This window comes from Argiope bruennichi, chromosome 7, assembly GCF_947563725.1.
Source record: "Argiope bruennichi chromosome 7, qqArgBrue1.1, whole genome shotgun sequence".
Classification (NCBI taxonomy): domain Eukaryota; kingdom Metazoa; phylum Arthropoda; class Arachnida; order Araneae; family Araneidae; genus Argiope; species Argiope bruennichi.
The window spans coordinates 111,465,667-111,490,968 of NC_079157.1; the positions used below are offsets into that span (position 1 = coordinate 111,465,667).

General features: G+C 26.0%; 1 protein-coding gene across 3 annotated transcripts in view; it reads right to left on the bottom strand.

The window, feature by feature from the left end:
• LOC129975169 (85/88 kDa calcium-independent phospholipase A2-like) overlaps positions 1-25,302 on the bottom strand; it is a 37,741-nt gene that overhangs the window by 12,284 nt on the left and 155 nt on the right. The window contains exons 1-8 of one of the 3 annotated variants that reach the window (XM_056088135.1): positions 16,692-16,777; positions 16,422-16,514; positions 13,426-13,641; positions 11,581-11,799; positions 4,522-4,699; positions 2,952-3,145; positions 1,919-2,015; positions 865-1,047 (exon numbers count right to left, since the gene is read on the bottom strand). In XM_056088135.1, the coding sequence (XP_055944110.1) occupies positions 865-1,047; positions 1,919-2,015; positions 2,952-3,145; positions 4,522-4,699; positions 11,581-11,799; positions 13,426-13,631 (1,077 nt within the window). In that variant the 5' untranslated portion in view covers positions 13,632-13,641; positions 16,422-16,514; positions 16,692-16,777. The other 2 variants (XM_056088136.1, XM_056088137.1) reach the window with 2 other exon arrangements.

A 25,302-nucleotide genomic window follows, 5' to 3' on the forward strand; every position in this document is an offset into this window, starting at 1 on the left:
ATTCCTTTATTTTAAACTTTATTATTATTTTTATCTTCAAATTATTAAATACTTAAATGTTAGAAAACCAATCTAAACATGCAAAATCACTTTTGAATAAATTTTTTTAGTAATTTAATAATAAAAATAGTATTTCAAAATACACCTTTGAAATACTATTAAAGAATTGCAGAGGATGAGGTAACAGCTTTAAAAAGCCAATTTCAGAAAAAAAATCATGAATGTTATAGACCATAATGTATGAACAGATTTATGTAAAGAAAGGAGGGGAGGAACCATTCACTTAAGTTAGAGTTTAACAGTATTTGTTCAGAGAAGTAGTCAAAATATTCTTCCCAGTCATGTTTAATCCATATAAAGGAAAGTAAATTTGATACTCAAGCAATATTATAAATTACATCTATAAAATGCAATGATTTTAATCAATAATGTCAGTTTCATTAATTTATAACAGAATAAAATTCTCTAACAATAAATTGAGAGCCCAATTTCCAATTTATCATATAGTTAAAATATTTTTTTATACAATCATGCCTTTGAGTGTTTCTCATAAAGACTGTGAGTATCTGTTTTTAAAAGTATCTCTCATAAACACTGTGATTATCTGTTTTTAAAGAGAAAGAACATATAATGACAGAATACAGAAAAAATTCTACAATTTTAGATACAGGATATGAGAAGAATTATTTTTTATTTGAGGAAGAAATATGACAACATAAAAAATTTATATTAGCCAAAGAGGCGAAATATCTAATTATTTTTAAATAAATCATAAAACAATACATTATATGTTCAGTAATAAAATAGTTTGGTTGCTCTTTTCAGATTATTACCATACTTGTGTCCAAAAAATGTCAAATTTACCTTAACAGCCAAGTGAAGAGGAGTATTTCCTTCAGAATTTTGAATATCTGCATCTGCTTGATGGCTAAGCAACATCACAGCACAAGAGATGCGGTTGCGCTTCACCATCACATGAAGTGCAGTGTCTCCTTGGAAATTTTTGGCATTTACATTACAACCATGCTCTATCAGAAGCTCTGTCAACTGAGAAATGGACATTTTGATCTCATGAATACCAAGATGACTACATAATTTTATATACAAAATACTTTTAAAATGTACTTGCTTTGTAGATAAATTAGTCCTTTCAGAGGAAGACTTATCAAAGATACAATATATCTTGGTATACCAATACAGTATTTACAATAAATCAATTTAATAATACATAGTTCATTTCTCACATCTAAATTAAAGCATAGAACACAAGAATTTTGTAAAAGATAAAACCTTATATTTTATAAACTTAATGTAACTAATAATATATTCAAACCAAAAATATGAGTTACAATAAATATAAAATAATGGAATTTAAATACTTTAAATCCACATCAATTTTAATCATAGAAGAATATAACTTTTCTTTTCTTTAAAATGTGAAAATGTCCAAAATATTTTATTAAATATGATTACGGGATTGTAAAAATATTTCATAAATTTTTTCATATAACTTAAATTTATTGATTCAAGCAACATAAAACAATGTTTTACATATTAAAATATTTACACAAACAGAAGTGAATGCATATCTCTATGGTTTGGAAATTAGTAATTGTGCCGTAGTTAGAATCAAAATCTTGTATAATAAAATTTCTATTACCTAAAAAAAAACACCGAGGATAATTGATCCTCATCTAAGCTCGCAAGCAATGGATTCCTGTTTTGTTAATATATATGAAATTTGATGAATATTGTTTGGTCACTTTTTGGCAAGAAAAATTTTATAATTTGCTCAACCTTCATACTGCTTTGTAAAAAATACAGTTTTCTTTTCTTCAACAAACACATGAATTAAAAAAAATTATATTTAAAATTAAATAAATAGACACATTTGCAAATAACAAAGACATCAACTAACTTCTGGTGTTTTAGACCAATGCAAAGGTGTCCCTCCATATTTAATATCACTGTTGAAAAATCGATTGCTGTAAGTATCCAGCAGTTCCTTCATTGACCTAAAAATTTAAATCATATTAGTCATTAGTCTGCCACAATTAATTTGAAAATTAAAAATATAACATAATAATTTTTTTACATTAAGATAGATTATATAATTAAAAAAATATTTGTATTTTATTGCACTGATTATTTTTTAGGATTACATTAGAAAAGTAGAATATATCTCTTGCATATAAGTATTACTAAAACTATAGTTAGATTGAAATACAAATGCAGCTTTAAACAAAGGCAAATTTTTTTACTTAAAAAAATACTGATATAAATTAAATTTAAACTAATATTTTTCTTATATTTATAAAAATATTTTTTATTTTTATATTTCCAGAAGAATGATTTTTTTTCAATAATCTAATTAATATCTTATAAAATCAATTTTGTGCATTAAAAACTATTCAAAATTAGAGAAATCATGAATATGTAAAACAACTTAAATGCATAACAATAAAATGCATATTCAAGTAAAAAAATATTTATAAAAAAGTGTTTTTGCTTTCAAACTACTTCATATATAATAAACAATCTATATATATATATATTAAAAAAAAGGAGAAACAGATAAAGCAGTTACAAATTTTCAAGAATTATTATTATTATTACTATATATATATATATATATATATATATATATATATATATATATATATATATATATATATATATATATATATGTAGTAAAATTAAATTGTTAATTATTAATTTTTAGAAAAAAAATGTATTTTTTCAGAAAAAAACAAATATATTGCATTACTTGGCAAAAAAAAAAAAAAAAAAAAAGTAAAATAAAGTAATGTAGAAGTGAAAATATAAATTTGGAATATTAAGAAATATTAAATTATCATTAAAACAAATATTGATTAAAAAACTGAGAAAAAATGCAATCTAAATATAAAAACCTCAGAATAAACATCATATTATTAGCAACCTTCTATTACCTTGAAGGGGAATCAACTGCAGAACAATTATTTTCAGTTAAATTCAGAATGCAACCTAAATTTACATCAACTCCAGCTTTCAAAAATTCCATAACACAGTCTGTTCGGTCAGCCATACAAGCTAAATGGAATGCAGTACAACCTTTGCTGTTAAACATATTTATCACAGTTGGAGCAGGTTTTCTAGTCAAAGCCTAAAAGAGAAAAGTTATTTTTTAAAAAATAATATTAAAAAAATTGTTACACCTAGCAATATTATATATATTTGAGCCTGCTATAGCAGATTACTCTTTAGATATTAGAATGTTTAAAGTAGGATTAAACAATATTAGACAGATTTCTTTCAGAATTCCATTTATAAATGTTTCTATTTATAATATATTTTTTTCCTATTTCAATGAAAAAGGCAGATTTATACATATTTAGCTCAACTATTACACAAATTTGTAATAGCAGCATCAAAATTGAAATATTTATAATAACATAGAATTTTTATGAATAAATATAATTAAAAATTTTAAGATGTAATCAATTGCAAAACATTATTGAAAGATGTCAAATACTTATTAGGAGATAATGAAGGTTATATTTAAAAATACATTTGAATCAAATGTTAAATTCAATAAATATTAATCATAAGTATTGCTTTAATGTTTATACCACTTACTTCTACTGCTTATGTTTTAAATGTTTCAAAATTACAAATCAATATAATAATCTTGCATGCCTTTTTAAAGCAAAAACTGGCAAAAATATTAAACAATTTTTTTTTTTCCTTTACTTTCAAATCAATAGGTATTCAATCAATCAAATTCAATCTTCAATTTCAAATCAATAACATTTGCAATCCCTTTATATCCCTTTTTCACCCCTCCCTTCCCCGTCTTCCTCATCAAACACAATTTTAGCTATTACATATGTGGAGATACAAAAGATAGTAAGACTATTTATAATGTATTACAAAGCAGACAGAATAAACTCTAATATGAAATTATGTTTGGACTGTATAGTGATAATACCAGAATTTAAGAAAAAAGTTAATTTTACAAAATGATACATTCTAAAATCAGAAAATGCCACTTGTAATAAAAAATAGTACCCTATGATGCCAGCATACTGTGACAAATTAAAATAGGAATCTATCAATAAAATATTTTGCAGCATAACACTTAATAACTATTTTAGATAAAGAAGATTATAATTTTGTTTCTAATTAAGAAACCATCCATTTTATTTATCAACTCCAATATTAGCCAAAACTATTTAACAGTTTTTCCTATTATAATTTATTAACTATTAGTCATTTGCAATACCTAGCATTTCAATAGAAAATAACTATTAATTACTTGGAAAATAATGTAATTTTATTATTATTGTGGTAATAATATTTGAAAAAATAATAGTGTATTTTATGATAATTTTTAATTAACTGAAATGATAGTCATTAATGTTTTATATTTGATCTATTCGTAAATCTAATTTTGAAACTAAATTTAACATTAAAGTAAATTTTACATAAACATATATATATATTTTATTGTCAGTAGATAACTGATTGACAATTTCTCACTTGAATTATTTCTTTGGTAGTGGTGGCAGCAAGATGAAAAGGCGTGTTTCCATTTGCATCTTGACAGTCAATGCGAGCATCTAATTCCATCAAAGCTATGACAGAGTTGATTTGTTGAGCATCTACAGCTACATGAAGAGGAGTCTGTAGTGTACAGTCACAGGCTACATTCACTTGACTGCATATTGTAAAAGAATAGTAAAGCAAAATTACATATACTATAGAGAAATAAGTAATCAAAATTAATCAAATTTTAGATATTTTGTTAAATTTAAAGTGTCATATCATTAATTCAAAGGGAAAATATGGGGAATAATTTTTCTTTATCTTTTTACTTACTATATTTGGTATGCTGACTACAAAGATGAAAGATGTTTTCCTCATTTGCTTTACTTTTGGAGTTTTAATATAGCTTATTTATATAATATTTAAATCTTTAAAGCAACTAATTTTTGAATAAATGAAAAAAGAAAAAAAAGAAGAAAAAAGGGCAAATATTAATATTTACTCTCATAAGAAAGTCGAGTTATGAATAAAAAAAATCTTTATATATCTTTGATCAATAAGAAGATTACATTTATGATTGCCAATGAGTAATTAGTATATACTTAAAAATGGCTCAACTAATCTTTGGTTAGCAGACAGAAATATATATATATTGCTGGATAATAAAAGAATGAATGAAGAACAAGAGAAAATCTTATTGTTAGAGAAATAAATAAAATTTGTTAACTCCTAGTTGAATAAGGGTAAAAGTTTCTTGACTTCATTACTTAGGTTAATAAAAGAACTTCAAGAAAACTTTTGATTAGTAAAACCCTTGTTTTGACACAGCATAAGAATAAGTGCCTTATTTACAAATACAAATTTTTAAAAGTATTTGTATGCATTATTGGCAACAATACTTTTCACTGTTCAAATAAAATTAAATTATTTTCTTTCTTTATGCAAATATTTAATTGTGCATTTCCGATTTATTACTTAAAGCTAAATAACTCTGCTGGTTTTTTTTTTTTTGTTTTTATATTTAAAAAAAATTGCAATGAATTTGCTTTTTATTATTTCTTCAATTTTTTGTGAAATTCATAAATAAAATTTCGCAAGATATTAATTAAAAACTCTATCCTTTATCACAAAATTTTAACACTGCTGCACATAAAAACATACAACACCATTTTAATGTTAGTGTCAAAAATATATTTTAAATGAGAAATAAGAAATAAAACTTTGTATACGAAAAAAAGGAATATATATTTGTATACGAATTTAAAATATAATAAAATGCAATCATATTTTAAATTATGTCACATGTTCTATTTCCTTTCATATTCACAATGAATAGAACAATTAAATTAACATGTTTAAATGTCTATCAGTATTTCAAGTATAAGTAGAATATTAAGACAACTAAATATCAAACTATGCATAAGAGATTCAATTAAAATGAACTCGCACCTTATTAAAAGGCAATCAAACTGATGTCAAAGATAGCTGATTTTATATACAAATAAATTTCAAAGGGATTTTTTTTTTATCATTAAGAATTAAATGTTATTTAAGAATATTTAGTATGAAACATTATAATGTACTATACAATAATATACAAAAAAGGAGCCTTTTTCCCCCCTAAATTCCAAAATAAATTGCAGAATCTTAAAAAAAAAAAGAAAAAAATGCTAAGCAATATACAAGGTACCCTGAGCAGATTTCATTCAAAAGATACTTATTTCTCTTCAGAAAACGACTCTATAATTTCATTTTTTTAACAAAATATTACTTACAATAACTATTATTTAATAATAAAATTACATACATTAATGGTTAAAAGATCTTTTGTTAAATCTAAGTTTTTCTCATGTGCCCTATGTAAAACTCTAAAAAATAAAATTTACAGAAGAGTTTATAATTATTGTACAAGTAAAGAGCAGGGCCTGCCATCTGGGAAGTGTGGCCAGTGCTTAGCACCCGAGACTGAGGAAGCTCCCCACCATGTTTAAGAATTAAAATTGTGTTCTGAACAATAATAATTTTACACATACTAAAAGTCTACAAGCTTGTTTTCATATGGTTGGCTGAGCAACAACTGACGCCTTTAATAGGCAACAATTGCAATCATACCTATAAAAAGGGGGGGGGTTGTTAAAGAATAAAGAAATTATTTTCAGACATGTTAAGACAGCATGCCGTGCCCGGTGCCCAGAAGTCGAGTCTGAATTCAAATGAACTTATAAATCATCAGCTGTCTACTTTTTTCTATATCTAATGTAATATTTTTTATACATGCATCTGTGTATGTTTGTTTATATTAAGTTGTTCAAAAAAAAAAAAAAAAAAAAAACGACGATAAATTAAATGATCAACTTCTAGCAATGTGCATTACAATACTTCTTGATTGTCCACAATCGGAATGAAAAAAATTAAGAAAGAAGTTTAAATGGAGCAGTTTGGAAATATACATAGTTTACAATATATATTATAATTTAGTGCAAGTGTACAAAATATTTTTCATATAAAGCAAGTAGATTTACCATCACTTACCTCACCTACTAGGCAATAGTGTATATTTTATAGCATATAGTAATTTCATAATTCATTTTATAAACTGCTTAATACTGTTAGATATAATAATGCCCATGCCAAGGAAATATCCATCTGGGTCCCAAAAATGAAAATTATCAGAAAAGCTAAACTTCAAGAAGTCACAAGTAGATCTTGACTAAGAAGAAATTCTGGCAATGAAATTGTTTCGACTTCAGAAGTTACAATTCAAACTATGACTGGGGATGAAAGTTCCACGCAAAGTACGCAGTCTTGCAATGAAAATGTTGAAACAATGAAATTTGTTGAAGAACCAAGTGTTTATACAAATATGAACGAAAGAAAATAATGATGAAATTGATAATAACTAATATGATCAAGAGAGTATAAATGATCCTGGTTTATGGCCAAGTATTAAAACTGATAAATTAAGAATGTTTTGTGTTAAAATCGGACCTGCATAACACAAAAGAATTTTTACTAGAATTGCTGAAGGAGATCATTTTCCATTACATACTACTTATAAAAAAGGCCAAATGGTAAAACTCAACTTTGCAGCTTTTTAATTTATTCAAAAACGCAAAACTCCGTATTTTGTTTTTGTTGTATACGGTTTTCCAATAGTAGAGGAAATAACCAAACTACACGATTTATAGGTGGCTATAATAACTGGAGAAAGCTATCAACTGTGCAAGATTATGAGTGTTCTAGTTGTCATTTTAATTTGTTTGTTTCTTGGAAAGAATTACTATGACTAAATTTTTGTTCGACTATTGATAAAACAAATCCAAATTAATATATATAAGGAAATGGCATGACTTAAATTACTATTTTAAAGAATTGTAGATGTGGTTCCATTTTTAGAGTGTAATAATATTCCACTTCATGGAATTCATGAAATAATAGGAATGCCTAATAATGCAAATTTTTTAAGTGTAATCGAATTACTAATTAAATACAACTTCTGTGCTTATGGATCACACAAACAGAATGAAAAATTCCAAAAACAGAATTGTCAATGATTTATCTCATACATTACAAGAACAAATTGTTCGTACATTAGGAAATGAAATTCTTAACAAAATTAAAAACAATGCAAATGCAGTTACGTATTACAGTATCCAAATGGATTTTATTTCTGTTATTTCTCATAAAAAATAAACTTCAGTCTTTATTAGGTATGTAAATTTTGAAGAGAAAAAATTAAATATAAATGAGTCATTTATAGGTTTTATTGAAGTAACTGGTGTGGGTGGAGAAGGAATAGCAAAAGCTCTATCGGAAATATTAGGTGAGCTTGATTTAGATATTATGGATTGTAGTGAACAGGCATACAACACCGATAGCAACATGAAAGGGAAATATAAATGTGTAAAATCTAGAATAATTGCTCTAAACCCTCGTACAATTTATGTGTGTGCCTGCCCTATCATACTCCTTTAATTTATTAATTTGTGATGTCGCTTCCAGCAGTATATATTGTAATTTTTTTGGTTATTGCAACGTTTGTATTGCTTTTTATCTACATCTACAAAAAGATAGGAAAATCTACAAAATCTTTTAAACATTACTCTCAAACCATTATGCTACACTTGTTGGGAAGCCAAAATAGATATGGTTAAAGCAGTGCATATATAGTTTGAACAAACTTGTAATGCCCAAGAATTTATTGATGCAAATAACAATATTACAGTGGTATCCAAAGCTAAAAGTCTATTGGATTCAATAAAGAAATGATATTTATTTTATGTTTAACAGAATGGTTTACAGTACTGTTCAAAATTAGCAATCAATAAGCTATTTCAAATAAAAATAATAGTTTTTGACTGGGATTTTAATTTAGTCCGATTAAAAATTAAATTGTCTTTAGTTAAATTAAAACTGAAATCCAAAATTTAACTCATATTTAGATGAAGCAAAAGCTATAGCACATAATTTGAATCGTTCAGAACATTTTCTTGAAAACTAAATTCGAAAAAGAGAAAAATTATATTTTGAAACAGAAGAAGATGAAATTGTAGAAAACCCGGTTGAGGAATTTAGATGTTATTTTTTAATTCTGTAACGGATACTGTTATTGTACAGATAGAAGAATGATTTAAAAGTATTTCAAATTAATCACTGATACAAAAACTTTAGAAAAATATGGAGAAAAACGTTCTAAAAACTTTGCAATATTTTATAATAACGATGTAGATGAAAACCTAATTCTAATAATTGTTTTGTTACAGGATTTGATTTGGTTTAAAAGGGATGTAAATAACGCTCAGCACATAATGCAATATGTACTAATTAACTAGTACATATTGCAATATGCACTTGTTATACTAAGTATCGAAAAAGAAATTAGAAAAATGTGTAATTTTCCTGATGTAATTAATAACAAAAACAAAATCATGCATTAAATAAACAGGCAATAGTAATAAATGTTTGTATTTATTTATTTATGTTACTTTGCAAAAAATTTAGGGGCCGCAAATGGTTTCTTGCACCTGGGCCCCTTCATAGAGAAGGCCGGCTCTAATAAAGAAAAAAAAACAAAGAATTTTTTTTTTGAGTGATGTGTTTTGCAAATTTAATAAATACCAAAATCAGACTAGCTGATTACTGAATCAAATATTTTCATCCATTTTGCAATTAAATTTTACACATCTACCCTTATCCTATTTTTTTTTTTTATCTATGTTGATTTTATGATGATAACAGTTAAAAAAAATAACCTTCTACTAATAGAAAGTAGCAAATATAAGGAAAAATCTCTAAACTTTATCCTTCTCAGAGAGCTATTTCTCTTTAATTAAGAAGCAAATTCAATGAATGGACATTGAATATTTATCTTTCTTTCATTGAACTACTTATATAAAAATACTAGAATTGCAATGAATAATTCACACACAAAACCTGATACTTGGACATAAAAGTTTGTACTGGAAAAATGAAGAACTATTTCTTAATTAACAGCCTTTTATTATAGACAATTATGTCTATTTATTTATGAATGCAAAATCTGTCACATTTAGTAAAGTTTTAGCAAACCAATAGCTTATTATCCTATGACATTAAATGATATAAATTAAAATTAAAAACATAATTAAATTCTGAAAATTACATAAAGTTTCACAGTGTCCCTATACAGATGTTTAGGCATTTCAGGCTACTTAAGGCATAAACTTTGTAAACCATTGACATACAATATAATTATAAAAATCAATTAATCTATATTTATATAAAGCTCAATGTGTGTGTGTGTTGGCGCTCTACAGACCAGACCGTTTGATCTATAGCTACCAAATTTGGTACATGTATACCTTGGAGGTCGGGAATGTGCACCTGGTGTCCCTTTTTTTGAATTTTTAATTAGAATTTTAATTATTTATTAAAAACTAACTTTCCCGCCAAAAAAAATCTTTTCATTTTCCCCACAGCCAAATGAGTAAGGCTACAGTCTTTTTTTCCCACACTAATGCGGCTAGGATTAACATTTTTCGGCCAATTATTTCAAACGATTCTATTTATTTTCTTAATATTTGATGCATTTAAAATTAAACATTGTTAATTAATCGATCGGCTCATGATGAATCTGAGAAAATTTTGTTGACAAATTCTTGATATATTACATAAATTAAGATATATATTCTTAGTGTCCATAAAGATTACAGGCTCAGTGACTCTGTTTTCAGTAATCATATTATAAAAAAATGCTTTGTTTCAGTAAAAGATATTATTATATTAATTACAGATTCATCCTTTCCACTTTAATTTAAAGCATAAATTCTATGAGAGCTAACAGAAAATTAGAGAGAAACGTATTACGTTATGACTGAAGGCCTTTATAATTTTATGAGTGAATTATATGACTATCAAAATTTGAAGTTTTAAAATATTTTGATGAAGAAGTTATTAAAGTAGGAATTGCATAAAATATTGAATTATTAAAATTTTAACAAACATTAAGATTGGCAGCTAGTACAATATATTAAAAATGTATGCTTAATAAATCTGCTATTTAATACTAGATTTGTTTGAAAATATTATACATATTACACTTTATTGAGCAACACAAACATTAATAATACTTAACATATAATTACAAATTACATTGCTTAAGTCATTATAATCATCATATTATAAATGTATAACATTATAGTCAATAACAACTTATGCTAACATTTAAAGGGAACTATATCATTTTGCTTTGTTATGTAGTCATGGATACAATACTCATGCATTAAAAATAATTACTAGAATTAAACAGAGTTTAATTTTGAATATCAATAATAGATATTCTCACTAATAAAAATCTTATATTTAAGAAGAAAATTGTTTAATTTGATACAATTTATATAACGTAAAACACATATTCTGACACTCCATAGGAATGCAGACATTCATAATAATACTATCAACTTGAGATATCAATGATTGTACATTATAACATTCTATTCAAGAAAGTAAATTTTGCACACATTTAATATTCATATCGATTTAATTAAGCACATGAAATTATTAGAGTGACACTACCTTTGGATAATTTTATTTTTAAAACATTCTGTATATCCCAGATGGGCAGCAATGTGAGCTGTTGTCCAGGATGGATTTTCTCGAATAAGTTGAGAAACACTTTGTAGGGCAATCTTTGAAGTTCCAATTTCAGGTACACATTGGACGAGAAGTGGAAGCTTGTCTCGAAACTGGCAAAAGAGTAACTGCCCATTCACTTCATCACTTGTTCTATGGATGCTACACAAAATAATAAAAATCAGATCATTTTACTGAATTTAATAATGGAAATACAAAATAAAACTATAATGACAATAAAATAAATTATAAATAAAAGTAAAACATTGGTACATTTATAAAAATCCGAGGAATTTTAAAAATACAGAAAAAGTCACATGGGATATCAATTTAAACAAATGACTTTATTAAAATTTTTATTTATAATATCAAGGTAGAATTCCTTTGCAAAAATCCATCCTTAATATTTTCTCTTCTTCATATCTGACTTTTGAATGACCACTTGAGCCTCAAACAATTCCATACTCTAGACAGATGAAAACAAAATTTAGCACCCATGTTAAACAGTTTCTACTTCTCTCTAGTTGTGTGTGTGTGAAATGAGTTAATTTTTTTTTCTTAATTTTTCTGTACCTCTTCTGACAAATCATTATGCAAACATTATTTTACACCACCAAAAATTTGAATAATTAGCCTTAAGGTTACATTAATTTCATTATTCTACAATTTTTCTATTCTACAGTTTTAATCAACTGCCAAGAAGTTAATTTTAAAATAACTTTCATTATCTTCGTACAATTGCAAACTGCTCATAATACACACAGACATAGACAAAGTCATGAGTACACCAATTGGATAATAATAGGTTTTATATTGTATGAAAGTACCAAAGGACTTTAGCTTTAAATACAAATGAATTAAGCCATAATCATAACAAAAAGAAAAAAAGGTTTTCTGAATTTTGTTTGTCAAAAATATTTGAATCTGTGACCTGAAGCTTAAAAGTAATCCCACAGCAATAGCAGTTAGTTGTAAAGTCTTTTTAATTATGATATGAAAATAATATCACTTTAAAACAAAAAACAAATTTTAGAAACTTATAATTATTATTTATAGACTTAATGCTAGTCTTATAGATTTTTTTATAGACTTAATGCTAGTCTTTAAAAAAAATCAAAACATTAACTAATAGTTCTAATTGTTATTGAGAACATTAATTTCTACTAAATTAATAATAATGAGTAGAAATTTATAGTTGATTCATACGAATTTCAAAAGCAGGATAAAAAAAGGAAGTTATTTACTTGAAAATAAAATGAATCAAACTATAAAAGTTGATTTTTTTTTTTGTTACAATAAAAAAATATAAAAATAACTATAATTACAAAATGATTTGGCCTGGCAAACATATAAAAAAAGTGATAAAAAAAAGAATTAAAAAAAAATGTTTAAAAATTTTACTGATATATAAACTTTTTATTGAATTTATAAGCATTTTATCTCATATATTTTCTAAAATTTGTTTCAACATTTCAATAAAAATACTCAGTTAAAAAATTTTAAGTCATATTTATTTTTAGAATAAGAATATTAATGCCAAAACAACAATGTTTAAGCATTATAAAAATATTGAAATTCATTATTACATTTAACTTCCTTTACTTACTTAAATGACTAAAATAGAAAACAAAGAAAAGTAATTGACCTTTTCTAGAAACAAGTACTTAGAGTAAAAGAAGGAAAGAGTATGAAAGGAAAATTAAATCAAGCTATTTTTCCTTGATAAGTCTGTGATTAAAATACTCATGATTTAAAAGGAAAAAGTTTCTTGCATGAAAGAGCATTTACCTGAAAGCTTTATTGTAAGTATGATTTATATCAATTTGCATGACAATATCAAGCTTCTGAATTTCATTTTCAGAAGTCTTGTATAGCACCAAACAGTCATCTCGACAAACCACATTATTGCAGATATAATCATCAGCATGAACTTCTATCACACGGTTTGGGTCATTATTAGGAGCAGATATACGTCTGAAGAAACTCTGAAACATTGTTTCTAATCTGAAAGAAAAGAACAAATAAAAGGTTTTATGAAATAGCTTTTTATTAATAATTTTAAATGTCTAAAAAAGCAATTTTCTTGGCTAATCTAATATATCATATCAAAATTAAACACAGGCAAACAATTTATCAATTTTAAAAGCATTTCTTTGTGGACTGAAAACTATTTAGGAAAGATGTAGATTAGATATTTGTATCATTTAAGCACTTTTATAAGTTGCAGTCATAGAAAGATATTATATTTTATTAAAATACAGTTTTTTTTTTGTTTTTTTTTGTAGAAAAGGGGGAAAATGCAATAATTATTATTTTTTTTAAAGCCTTACTAAAATTGCATCACTGGATACTAACTGGCAACACTAGTAGTTTAAAAAAAACAGAAGTTACAATAATTTTTTCACATCCGAACGCAATGTATGAGCCAAAGTACAATATCTTATGCTATGTATTTCTTTCTTTACATGCTTATAAATATAACAAAACCATGTAACTTTAAATAATTTTCAACAATATTAAATATCCCTGTATTTATTTGGCCGCTTTTTTTCTCCTATTTTATGATTATTATTAAGTATAGCAATTTTCTGAGATTTCTCAAATTCAGGATAATAGTTCCCTTGATTTTAATAGTCCAATTCAGGCACTTGCTTGTAATCTAATTTGAACACCTTTTCAACAGCTTAAAAAAATCATTTAACCTATCTTAATAAAGTTAATATAGGACATACATTTCAGCCAAACAAGCTTCATTTTAGAATATTATTTCTTTTTCCCTAAAAGATGATAGATGATTCAAGAAACTATATGTACATTGCCGCAACATAAGTTGCCTATTTTACGTTTCGGATATTTAACATAAACAGAGTTACGGAAAACTTTCATTTTAGATAAGGGCAATATGGCAATTCTACTGTACATTTTCTCTTTCAGCATTCATAAGGGCTAATATGAATAGAAATAATTCGTAAATTAAACACAACCTAGGTACTAAAATGAAATGATTTGATTCATGACTTCCTAGAAAATGAAAACATCTACCTGGAATTTAAATATAATTCTTCAAAACTCAAAATTATATAGTTAATTTCTGAATAAAAATTATTGAATTAAAATTATCAATTTAAAATCTATAACACAAAAGTATATAGTATACAATTTTGATTCTTATTCTTGAATTCTGCTATTTTTACTCTTTACATGGGCTTAAAAATAAATAAATATTAAGAATATAATAATAATTAGGTACATATAAAGCATGAGAATTACAATGATATATCAATATAATAATTTAAATTTAGGCACAGTATGATTTTTTTGTACTTGCATAAAAAATAACCCGAGTATAATATCTGCAATTAAATTTATTTTTCTTCTAAATTTTAATAATTCTTGTTACTGGGGATTATTTTCTTTAATTATAATTTTAAAATATGGTAAAAAATGAATAAAGTATTTAAAGAAAGCTTATTTTCATTAATTAATGATATAAAATGGAAGCATTACTTATAAATGTTAAAACCATTATATTTTCTTAGAATTTTTTCTTATATTTTATTATATTACTATGTTAAATTCTTCCAGTTGCAAGCCTCTTTGTCAAAAAAATTAATATTTTCTTTAAAATAACTATTTTGAAATTATAATTGAGAAATGATTTGGACAAAGCAGTTTTTATGAACATTCCAAATAAGTCCACTTCCTACTAAAAGCAAGAGTTTTTTCTTTTCCCCCCCTTCTTTTTTTTATTCTACTATATGAAAATTAAAAATCTTTTATACCTATTTATTTTTGACACTATCAGGACTTATCATTTGAAGATAATTCTATTAAATGAACAATAATTCATACAATGTGAATTTTGTTTTTTACATCAAAAAGTTTCTTTTGACAGCTATATGATAAAACAATTTTGAAAAGCTATCACCTTGTTATTTTTGTATTTGAATAAAGATACTGAAAAATGAGATAAAATATTTTCAGATATATTTTTTTCAGGAACAATGAAACAGATCTTCTCTATCACCAGCATTTCTTAGGCTGATGAGAAATTTTATTGTGATAAGATATTCTTTATATTACATAAATTCCTCAGTCAAAATTAACCTTAGGCTTCTACATTACTTTTTATACATCAATATTATAAATTTTAATTGAATAAAATCAATAGAAAAAAATCTACATAATAACTAAACATAAGATTTTTTTAATTTGACACAAACACACACAGAAATGAATTAAAAACTAATTAAATCTATCTAAATTTTAAAGAACTGAATACTATATGCTAATACAGAGATATTTAACTCGAAATCCTGACAATCTTTTTAAGTTAGTTGAAAAAAATCAAAGAATTTGTAATAATCTTACCTCATTCAAGATGTTTCATCACTTTAGTATCAACTCATAAAAAGCATTCAATGCTTTAAAAAATGCTGCAAGCATTTTAACATTTTCTGGTTACTTAATATTCAAACCGCATAGTGAGGCATGGTATCTAGAGTTTATAGCAGAAGTGGTTTTTATTGAGCAAACATCACTCATGTAATTGACGAATAATAGATTAAATTAGGGTTAAAAATTTAAATGAAATAAAATTAATTCTAGCAAAACAGAAAATTTGTATTTTAATCGCAGCAAAAAGTTCCTCAATAAAGCACATGCATCAAATATAAATAGGACTTTTGTCCCTGGCATTTGAATCCTGTTAAATGAATAATAAAGTACGGCATATAATATAGCAAATAACACCATTTTAGTCATATTAAGAAATTAATTCTTACCAGACTTAAAATTGCTCCACTCGATGCCCTCTTTTTCTTTTCGTTTAGCTCATACAATTGCTTACAAAACTATCCATTCTTATCTTATCAAATCTTACATGAAAGAAAAAGAAACCAAAATAAGGATAATTCAAAATAAAATTCATTCCTCTTAACTGAAAATCAATTAATAGGATATATTTCCTTTACAATCACATAAAATTTTTTTAACAAAGTATAAACATTCCTTTTACAGAAATTACATACAGGACGAAAACGAAATTGACTCACATCGGAAACTAGCAGATTTGCCGGAATATACGTCAAGAACATTACAAATACAAAAAAAAATAGTAACATCAACAATACCACTTCATTTCATACAAATGTAGTCCCCCATTCTTTCCAACTCTTCTTCTTCCAATATTATTAATATTAATTTCAATCTGGATTTAATTTTGGTAAAAATAATTTATAATTTTAAAAATCGTTTAATATTTTTAAAATGAAAAACTTTTTTTTTTTGTTCAGATTTCTTAAAATGATCGAAGCACAAGCTTCGCTTTGTTACTATTACTTCAGAGAGAGGTAAAGAAAATTAGCATCCAAAAATTAAGGCAAGCAATTAAAAATGGAAAAAGAAATACTTAAGGACAATTTACTGCAAAGCAACAATTTTCCTTATTCATGAGTCATCGCATAATGGAAGATAGACAAATCTAAACACACACAATTCCTGATATTTTTTGAATAAAAAATACCAGGAATTTTTGAATAAAAAATATTTTTGCTATTACCATTTTTAAATATTTGTTAAAAATAACTGTTATTTCACTCGCACTTTTAATTAAATAATTTTATTAATTAATAATAATACGTTTTTATTAATGATAATTTATATTTAATTCATTATTTTAACTAAAATGTGATCAACTTAATTTATTTATTGAAGTTTAATTTTATTTAAAACAGTTTATTTTTCTGAATAAAATACGTCTGAAAAAATTGAAATAAAAAAAATGACATTTCTTTAAACTTTTTATCCTAGTTCTATGTTCTGTCAATAGATGGCGTCAGCATGTTCAATTCCTATAGAAGGTGACATGATAGGCAAACAAAAATCAAATAATTGATACTGGGATGATAGCCTTTTTGCAAACATTCATCATTTTAATAAGTCACTGACATCGGTTATAATGACTTTACATTTACGAACATTTTCCTGTGAGTAACACCAATTACTTTGATATGCAGCAAGCTTTTGAATGTTATTCGAATTTAAAGAATATCAGGCCCATTCACTTTTCAATCTATTGACAAAGTTTCCCCTTCTCCTTTATGGTCTTATTTAAGAGGACGGAAGAATGGCTATGACCTCCTCAAAATCTTGGTGAGATTGCTCTGAAAAGACAGGAAATATTTTCTGGTTCTGTCATTTCCTTTCCTCCTGCGGGAGTCTGTCACGACTTATATAAAGGTCCACTTGATTTTGGTTGACAGAAATCCGTGACTCTTGTTTTTTTTTTTTTTTTTTTTTCCCAACTTACAGCAATTTTACTTTATCTGGGCTTTGAAATTTAACATTAACATTGTATATAAAATAGCATTATCATCGTATATCCTTAATGGCATATTAACATGCCGAGGAGCGACTTAGCGTTAAATTTTAAGCACAATGAACAATCAGTATTTTTTAATATAAATATCAGCTGTGATGATAAAATATCAATAAAAGTATCAGCTATGATGAAACTTAAAATTCATTTCTTTGAAGTTTTAATCATTTCAATTAAATTCTTAGCTACAGTTTTTTTTAAATATTTTTTCTCATATATGTAGTTTGGAAAATAACAAAGTATTGTCTAATGTTTAGGTGATATTAATAAAAAATACATCTTCTCCTCGAAACTATTCATTTTCTACATAACGTACAAAGAAAGATATCATATTAAGGTAGTAAATGTTATTGTGTGAATAATTTTCATATAAAATATATTTTTTTATACAGGCAGTTATATTGATCGATATGAAAATGTTTATTCGTTTCTTCTATACAACTAAAAGAAAGCATTAGACGAATTTATTAAAGTAAGCATAACTAAACTTCTAAACTTCAAATAATTATTGAAAGGAAGATGGAATACAATCACGTTAATTGGAATTTAAGAGTGCTAAATAAACAGAGAGGAAAAAAAAAAAAGTAATTTCATATGCGAATATCAAGGAATGCACGACTTAATGCAGATTGAGAATTGCGTATCAATGCTTTTTGTGTGGTTACCAATAGGAATTTTATATAAAATATGCAAAAAAAATCTATTTATGATGAAATATCTTCCAAATTTAAATTTATAATAAATTTAGAAAATTATGCGATAAAATAACCTCGGGGGAAAAATAACAGTTTTAATTGAAGTACATTCAGTTAATTTAGAAAACTGATTAGTGGAAAAATGTTTACCTTTTAAATACATAAATTTAATGCACGATTCAGAAAACTTCTCAATTATATTTTGAAATTATAATTCAGTCAAAATTAGGATGTACATTCACAGGAATAATATGAAGATATTTTTTTATAAAAATTATTTTAATAAAGATCTGTTTTGTCATTAAAAACGTGAAAAAATATTATTTAAAATCGAAGTTAAGGCAATCAAAGTTACATTTATGATTTGATGTCCTCGGATGATACACATTATTTTATTCTTAACATTCTCAAAAATATCCATACGTTGGAAAAGGCAAGAAGTTGATGGAAAATTTTGACTTCAATATCTTTGATCTTTAATAATGATAACAAATTTAAATTTAGGCTTTATATTTAAAAATATGCCCTTCATGAAGGATATGGAATGAAATAAGTAAGTTTTATTCCAAGTGTCCTTGGAAGTCCAAGGACACTTGTCTTTGTCCAAGGACACTTTCCAAGTGTCTTTGATCTTTTAAAAATCAGGGATAGACTATTAAATCCATACGATTTAAAATACAAAAGACATAATATTAAAAGTCTCTATAAATGCCTTTGGGAGGATGAAAGAAAAATGCTTTATTAGAAAATAACAGTGGAAATTATTTTATGCATATATATTACATTTCTTTTTTCCCTTTTTCTGTTTTTCAAATTTCAATTATCCATCATCATAGTTATGACATTACAACCTTTTTCTTATTTTATGAGAACCAAGAAATTTGAAAATGGAACTACAAAATTTAAAAATAAAACTTAAGTGAAAAAAAAAAAATCTAAAAATTTTTCTTTACGCTTTCGTCAGTGAAACCAAAGATTTCGTATTGAAAGAGTTCATCTAGTAACGAGGGCTCTGTTAACAAGTAAAGAAAAAGAAGTAGTAAATAATGAAGAAATAAAAATTAATTTAGTTATATCTGGAATTAATTATTTCTAGAAATAAATCAAATCAAATTATAAAACCGGTACTCTTTATAAATGATGATATTGCTTTTTGGTGTAATGTTTTAGTACATGATCATAGATCAAGGATAAGTAGGCTTTTCCAGGGTACGGGCTACTTCTAATTTTTTTTCAAAGGTGTTGCGGTCCACCCAGTGGCATAGCTGAGGTGAGCCAAAAAGTTTAAGCTTTAAGTTTTAACTATAACCTTTATTACAACTTTAATAATAAATACGGAATATGTATTTACCTACACAACTACCAACATAATAATAGCCACAAATATAATAATATCAAATAATGAATTTAGTATAAAAAAATTCAAAATACATTTGAAAAAATCATTTTCATTTAAAGTTACTTCTCGTAGTTATAGTTAGTAGATTGTCCGCCAATCTAGAATATCTCACTATATAACTATTTACTGCTAATATTAAACTGGATTCTAAGTGGTCGTTAGTGAGAAGAGAACTATATGTTTTCTTAATTATATTCACGGTTGAAAATACAGATTCATACAGGTAGGTAGGGACAAAGGGCGATGTTAAATAATATGCAACTTTTTTAAAAAAAATTAAGATACTTTATTTCGTCCACTGGATTCCAAAAGTTATTCTTACATTCTGAACAACGTGATTTTAAAATTATGTCATTTGGAAGAAGAAAAACTTAAGTTGTGGTAAAATATATGCTACAACGATAGTTAAAAAAAGTTGAAAAAATTGATGAAAAATCATGGAAAATGTCATTCTATCAAAAGCAAATGTTTTCTGGAATTTTAAATTTATCAAAACAAGCAACAAACACAATTATTCTTATGTAAAAAGAAACAAAAAAACTACTGCAAATGTTTCGTATTTTCAGTCTTTTGACAAAATTTTGGAAGTACGATAGTTTTAAATATTATAACCCTAGTTTCTAGAGATCTAGAAAACTGAATAACCACTAAACTATTATTTCAGTTTGACACCGGAAAGTGTTCAGAAATAAATCGCCTAATGATTGGTATTGGGTCGCCCATTGCTAAAACACATGGTGAAATGATTGTTATTGGGTCGCCCATTGCTAAAACACATGGCGAAATTATTGCTATTGGGTCGCCCAGTGCTAAAACACGCGGGGAAATTATTGATATTGGGTCGCCCATTGATAAAACAGGTCGCGAAATGCTTAGTATAACGTCCCCCGTGATAATGACACGTCGCAAAATGATTGGCAAATTCGTCGAAAACAAGCCGGGGCGATCATCGCGCGGCGAATTGTCGGGGGACATGACATTGTCGGTGCGAGATTGGAGGCGATCTTGCCCCAATCTCGCTTGTTCTGTGGGGCGATGCTTGGCCAATGATTGGCTGACGATCTTTTGCTACTTGGGTTCCTTTTCCTCAAGAGATAAAGAGAATGCGTACTTTATGTTTCTCTTATTATGTACATAATTTGCGTACAATATTGGGCTATTGTGCTACTTGGGTAATAATAATTACAAATTTTGCATAAAAATTTAAATTACGAATTCATATAATAGTAATAATCAATAAATATTAATTGTGAATTCTGTATATGGTTTCTGTTGTCGATATAAATCCATGTAGGTTTTAGCTTGACGAAAATGTCATACTTTTATTTTCTTATTTTCAATAATAATATAAGTGGAGCTAAAATGGATATAATTTTGTAGACTTCCCCTATTCTCTTACATTTCTTAGAATGGAGAATCTCTTACATTCCAAGCCTATCTTTGAGTGAGCTTGCATTTTCTCTCTTCTGCTTCTCTAATTTTACTTCGTTTCATTATTACTATCATTATTTTGCATTCTTTCGTGATTTTTATAGAGACGGCTTTAATTCCTAGAGAAGTATGCTGCCTTGTCAAACACTTATTATAAAACGCAAATTCCATCAGAAAAAAAAAATAGAAAAATATTTCCACTTTTTTTAATATTCCGATATACTATTTTATGTTATTATGATGTCGACACAATTATTTTTTGTCCTTTTATATGGACTTACTGCTCTCTCTTACCAGGAAACAAAATTTTGTTCGATCGTGTTATGGTTGAACAGAAGAGAAGCTTGTTAATAATTCTCTGAAAAATTGTTTCTTTCTTGATTTGCAATAATTAAGTTCAATAGTGAAGATTGGTGCCTGGGTGACTTGATAATTTGAAGGCACAGGTTTGTTTGTTAGTGGTTTATTGATAACATCAATAAATTTAGGCTGTAAATTTCTAATAACAATTTAAATAATACTTGATAGACAAGGGCACGTGATTACACCATAGTATCCAAGAAAATATTACAAGGTGTAGCAGACCTAGAGAACTGCACGTACCATAATATTCAGCAGATCACACACAACATAATCCATGATATTTAAGTTCGCTTCTAGTATAAAAAGTAAATAATCTAGCATGAACAGTGAGACCACGTGGTATTTGCATGATTGATAGGTGGCTCCGAACAAGAAGACCACGTGGTTAACTGAATTCTTAACATTCACCTCTCCATAAGATAATCCTTGTAGTTTAAGTATCAAGAATAAAGGAAAAAAATGTAATATCTTCTCTGCTGCTTTTCACATAGGTTTAAATTTAACAAAAAATATTAAAGGTAAATAAGATTTAATCGTCAAGCTTGTTAGCAAAATTCACGGAATAATCATTCTGTAAATAACACAATGTAGCGATTTCCTGAGTACAATTATACTAACACACAATAATCAAAGCAAAAAAAAAAAAAAAGTATATCAAGTATCTATGCACTTGCTATAATTCAAAATTTTAACTAATATCATCTTCACATTATTGAGTTTGGACATTTTATAATAATTTTATTCCATTTCGCTTTTGAAGCATATTGATGCATTTGAAGTCACTTAACATTCCATTTGGTTCTCTTCTTCCAAATTTTATTTGGTTTATAGAAACTATTTTTAAATCTCCCATTTTTTCTTAATTTTTTCTTTGATACTTGATTTTCGCTGATGAATATTTATCCGCTATTTAGTAACTTTGTTTTTTATTAGGTACATTTATTTCTGAATTTTGTGAAATCTATAGATTTAAACATTTCGCCATTTGAAAAATTGAAATGGTATTTTATTTTGAAATAATTCATGTTGGAAAAAAAATGAAAATTATTTAATTGTATTTTATTTTATTTGCATATTTTTAATGGCACAGCATTTTTGTATATTGTAATCAAGTGCAAGAAATATTTTTAATTTTAATGTTAGTAAAATGCTTTGCTATATTAAAAAGAAATCTTCCTTTAAGGTTGTTAAACTAAATTCAAGTTGCATATTTATAAGATATCTTTATAACGTTGGATAAACCAAATTTACAAAATTAATTTTAAAAATATTATTATTTTTGAAAATTTCCATAATTATTACTAGTTTAAAAATCTAATATGGAGCAAAATGCTGTAGCATTTGCATCAAATACTTTCGTGTGTATTTGGTGACAAAAGTACCGTATCACCAATGACAATAAAATAGGAAATGTTACTGAACCAAAATATGTATCGAAGTATTTTTTCGCCTTTTTGAAACATTGTCTTTTTTGTTTACATATTTTGATAAAAGCTATGTCACATATTTTATTTGCATTTCATTTGTTTTTAAAAAATAAAAAGCCTTTTCAAGTTAAAAAAAAAAAATGCAGAAAATTTTTAAATTACGAACAAATCTTCTCAAGAATTATTTTTAAATTAAGAATCGTCATAAAAAAAAATTTACAAATGTTTTCTGTCTCATGTGCCTGCATTTCTTTTCAATCCAGTAATCAAAACAACCTCTTGAAAAGTAATGCTTCATTTAATCATGTAGTTAATATTATTTATTAAATAAACATATATTAATGATATTTCTTCTATTGAATTTGAGTGTTTGTACATTTATAATTATTTTATTGTATTTTTAAATTATTGTTCAAGCCGTGATCAGTAACAAATTGAATTAAAAAAAGTTTAACTATTTAATAAGCTGCTCCATTGTCGCAGAATATTATGATGGCAAGTACACTGCTGTTATAAGAGGCTTTCGGTAGGATAAAATTGCAAGAATCTTTAATTAAACTTCTTTCTAAAAATAATATCCAATCGCTTGAACTCCGGTTTCTCTGTAACCTGAATTTCAGATTTGGACGGACTAATAAATTTCCGACGGTATTGAATCGGCATAATCACTTCTGAAAATATATAAAATCCAAACACGTTCTTATGGTCTTTTTTATCTCGTTTTCTGCTTTCCAATACAGTTCACAACGTTGCTTTTGGTTCACAACTTTGGTAAAAGCTTCAAGTTTGACTATTTCTTTGAGGGTATGAAGAATGAAAACTATTAAAGTACTGCCTACGCCTGTTTCATCAAATCATGTTTTATATATATTTGCAAAAAATTTTACTTTTACGAAATAAAATAAAAAGAATATTTTAAAAAGAGTTTTAGAAAACATATAGTGAATAATTTTCAAAAAAATTCAAATTAAAACTGAGAAAAAATTATTAATTTTTAAAAAATTAATTTGATTCTGGCAAATTTAAATTAATTTAAAATTGATTCAAAATTTTGATTCTGGCAGCAATATTCGCAACGACGCACATGCGAAAGAGGCAAAACAATACTTGCTTATAACCGTGTGCAATAATTTTCGTTCTGTATCACATACAAATCCGGCATCACGTACGGAACAGCAGCAATGCCTGAGTATATGCGAGAAGAATCATCCATAAATTACAGATTTCATATGTATATTTGTACGAAATATGATTTTACGAAATAAAATTAGTAGAATATTTTAAAAGAAATTTTAGAAAAAGTGTTTCAAATAATTTTTAAAAAATAAAGAGAGAAGAAGGGGGGGGGGACCCGAAGAAAAAACATTAAGATTTAATTTCTAACTGTCCTTTTCGAATTAGCGCATTAAGACAGTTAAGAAACAACAATCATTTTTCAAGCAGATCGAGAATGCCATAATTTTTAAGAGCTCGCCGATCATAAATTAGAGTAATATGTATATCTATGGGAATTTTAAAATAACGAAACAAAATAAGTGAAATATTTTGAAAGTATTTTTGAAAAACGTGAGGCGAATAATTTTTCATAAAAGCGTTTATAAAAATAAAGAACGAATTATTTAAAATTAAAAAAAGAGAGAAGTTTACATTTTGGCAGTCATAATCGAAATAATACTAGAAGTAGGATAAGTGACATACACTATACCTCCGAAGACGACATCAGTTCTAAATGCACGTTATATTGAAGAGTAGAAATACCTTCGCATGTGCTAGATCTAACAGTCCATAAGTTACAAAGTATCAAAAGATCATCATATAATATCAAAAGGAAATTTTTATTTTACGAAGGAAACAATGAATATCATAAAAGTAGTTATGGAAAAAAGTATTGCAAAAAAAAGAGGTGAAAACTTATTTCCGGTACTATTCAGCAATGGATTGTAAAACCCTCCGCGCTTTTGCGCATGCGTT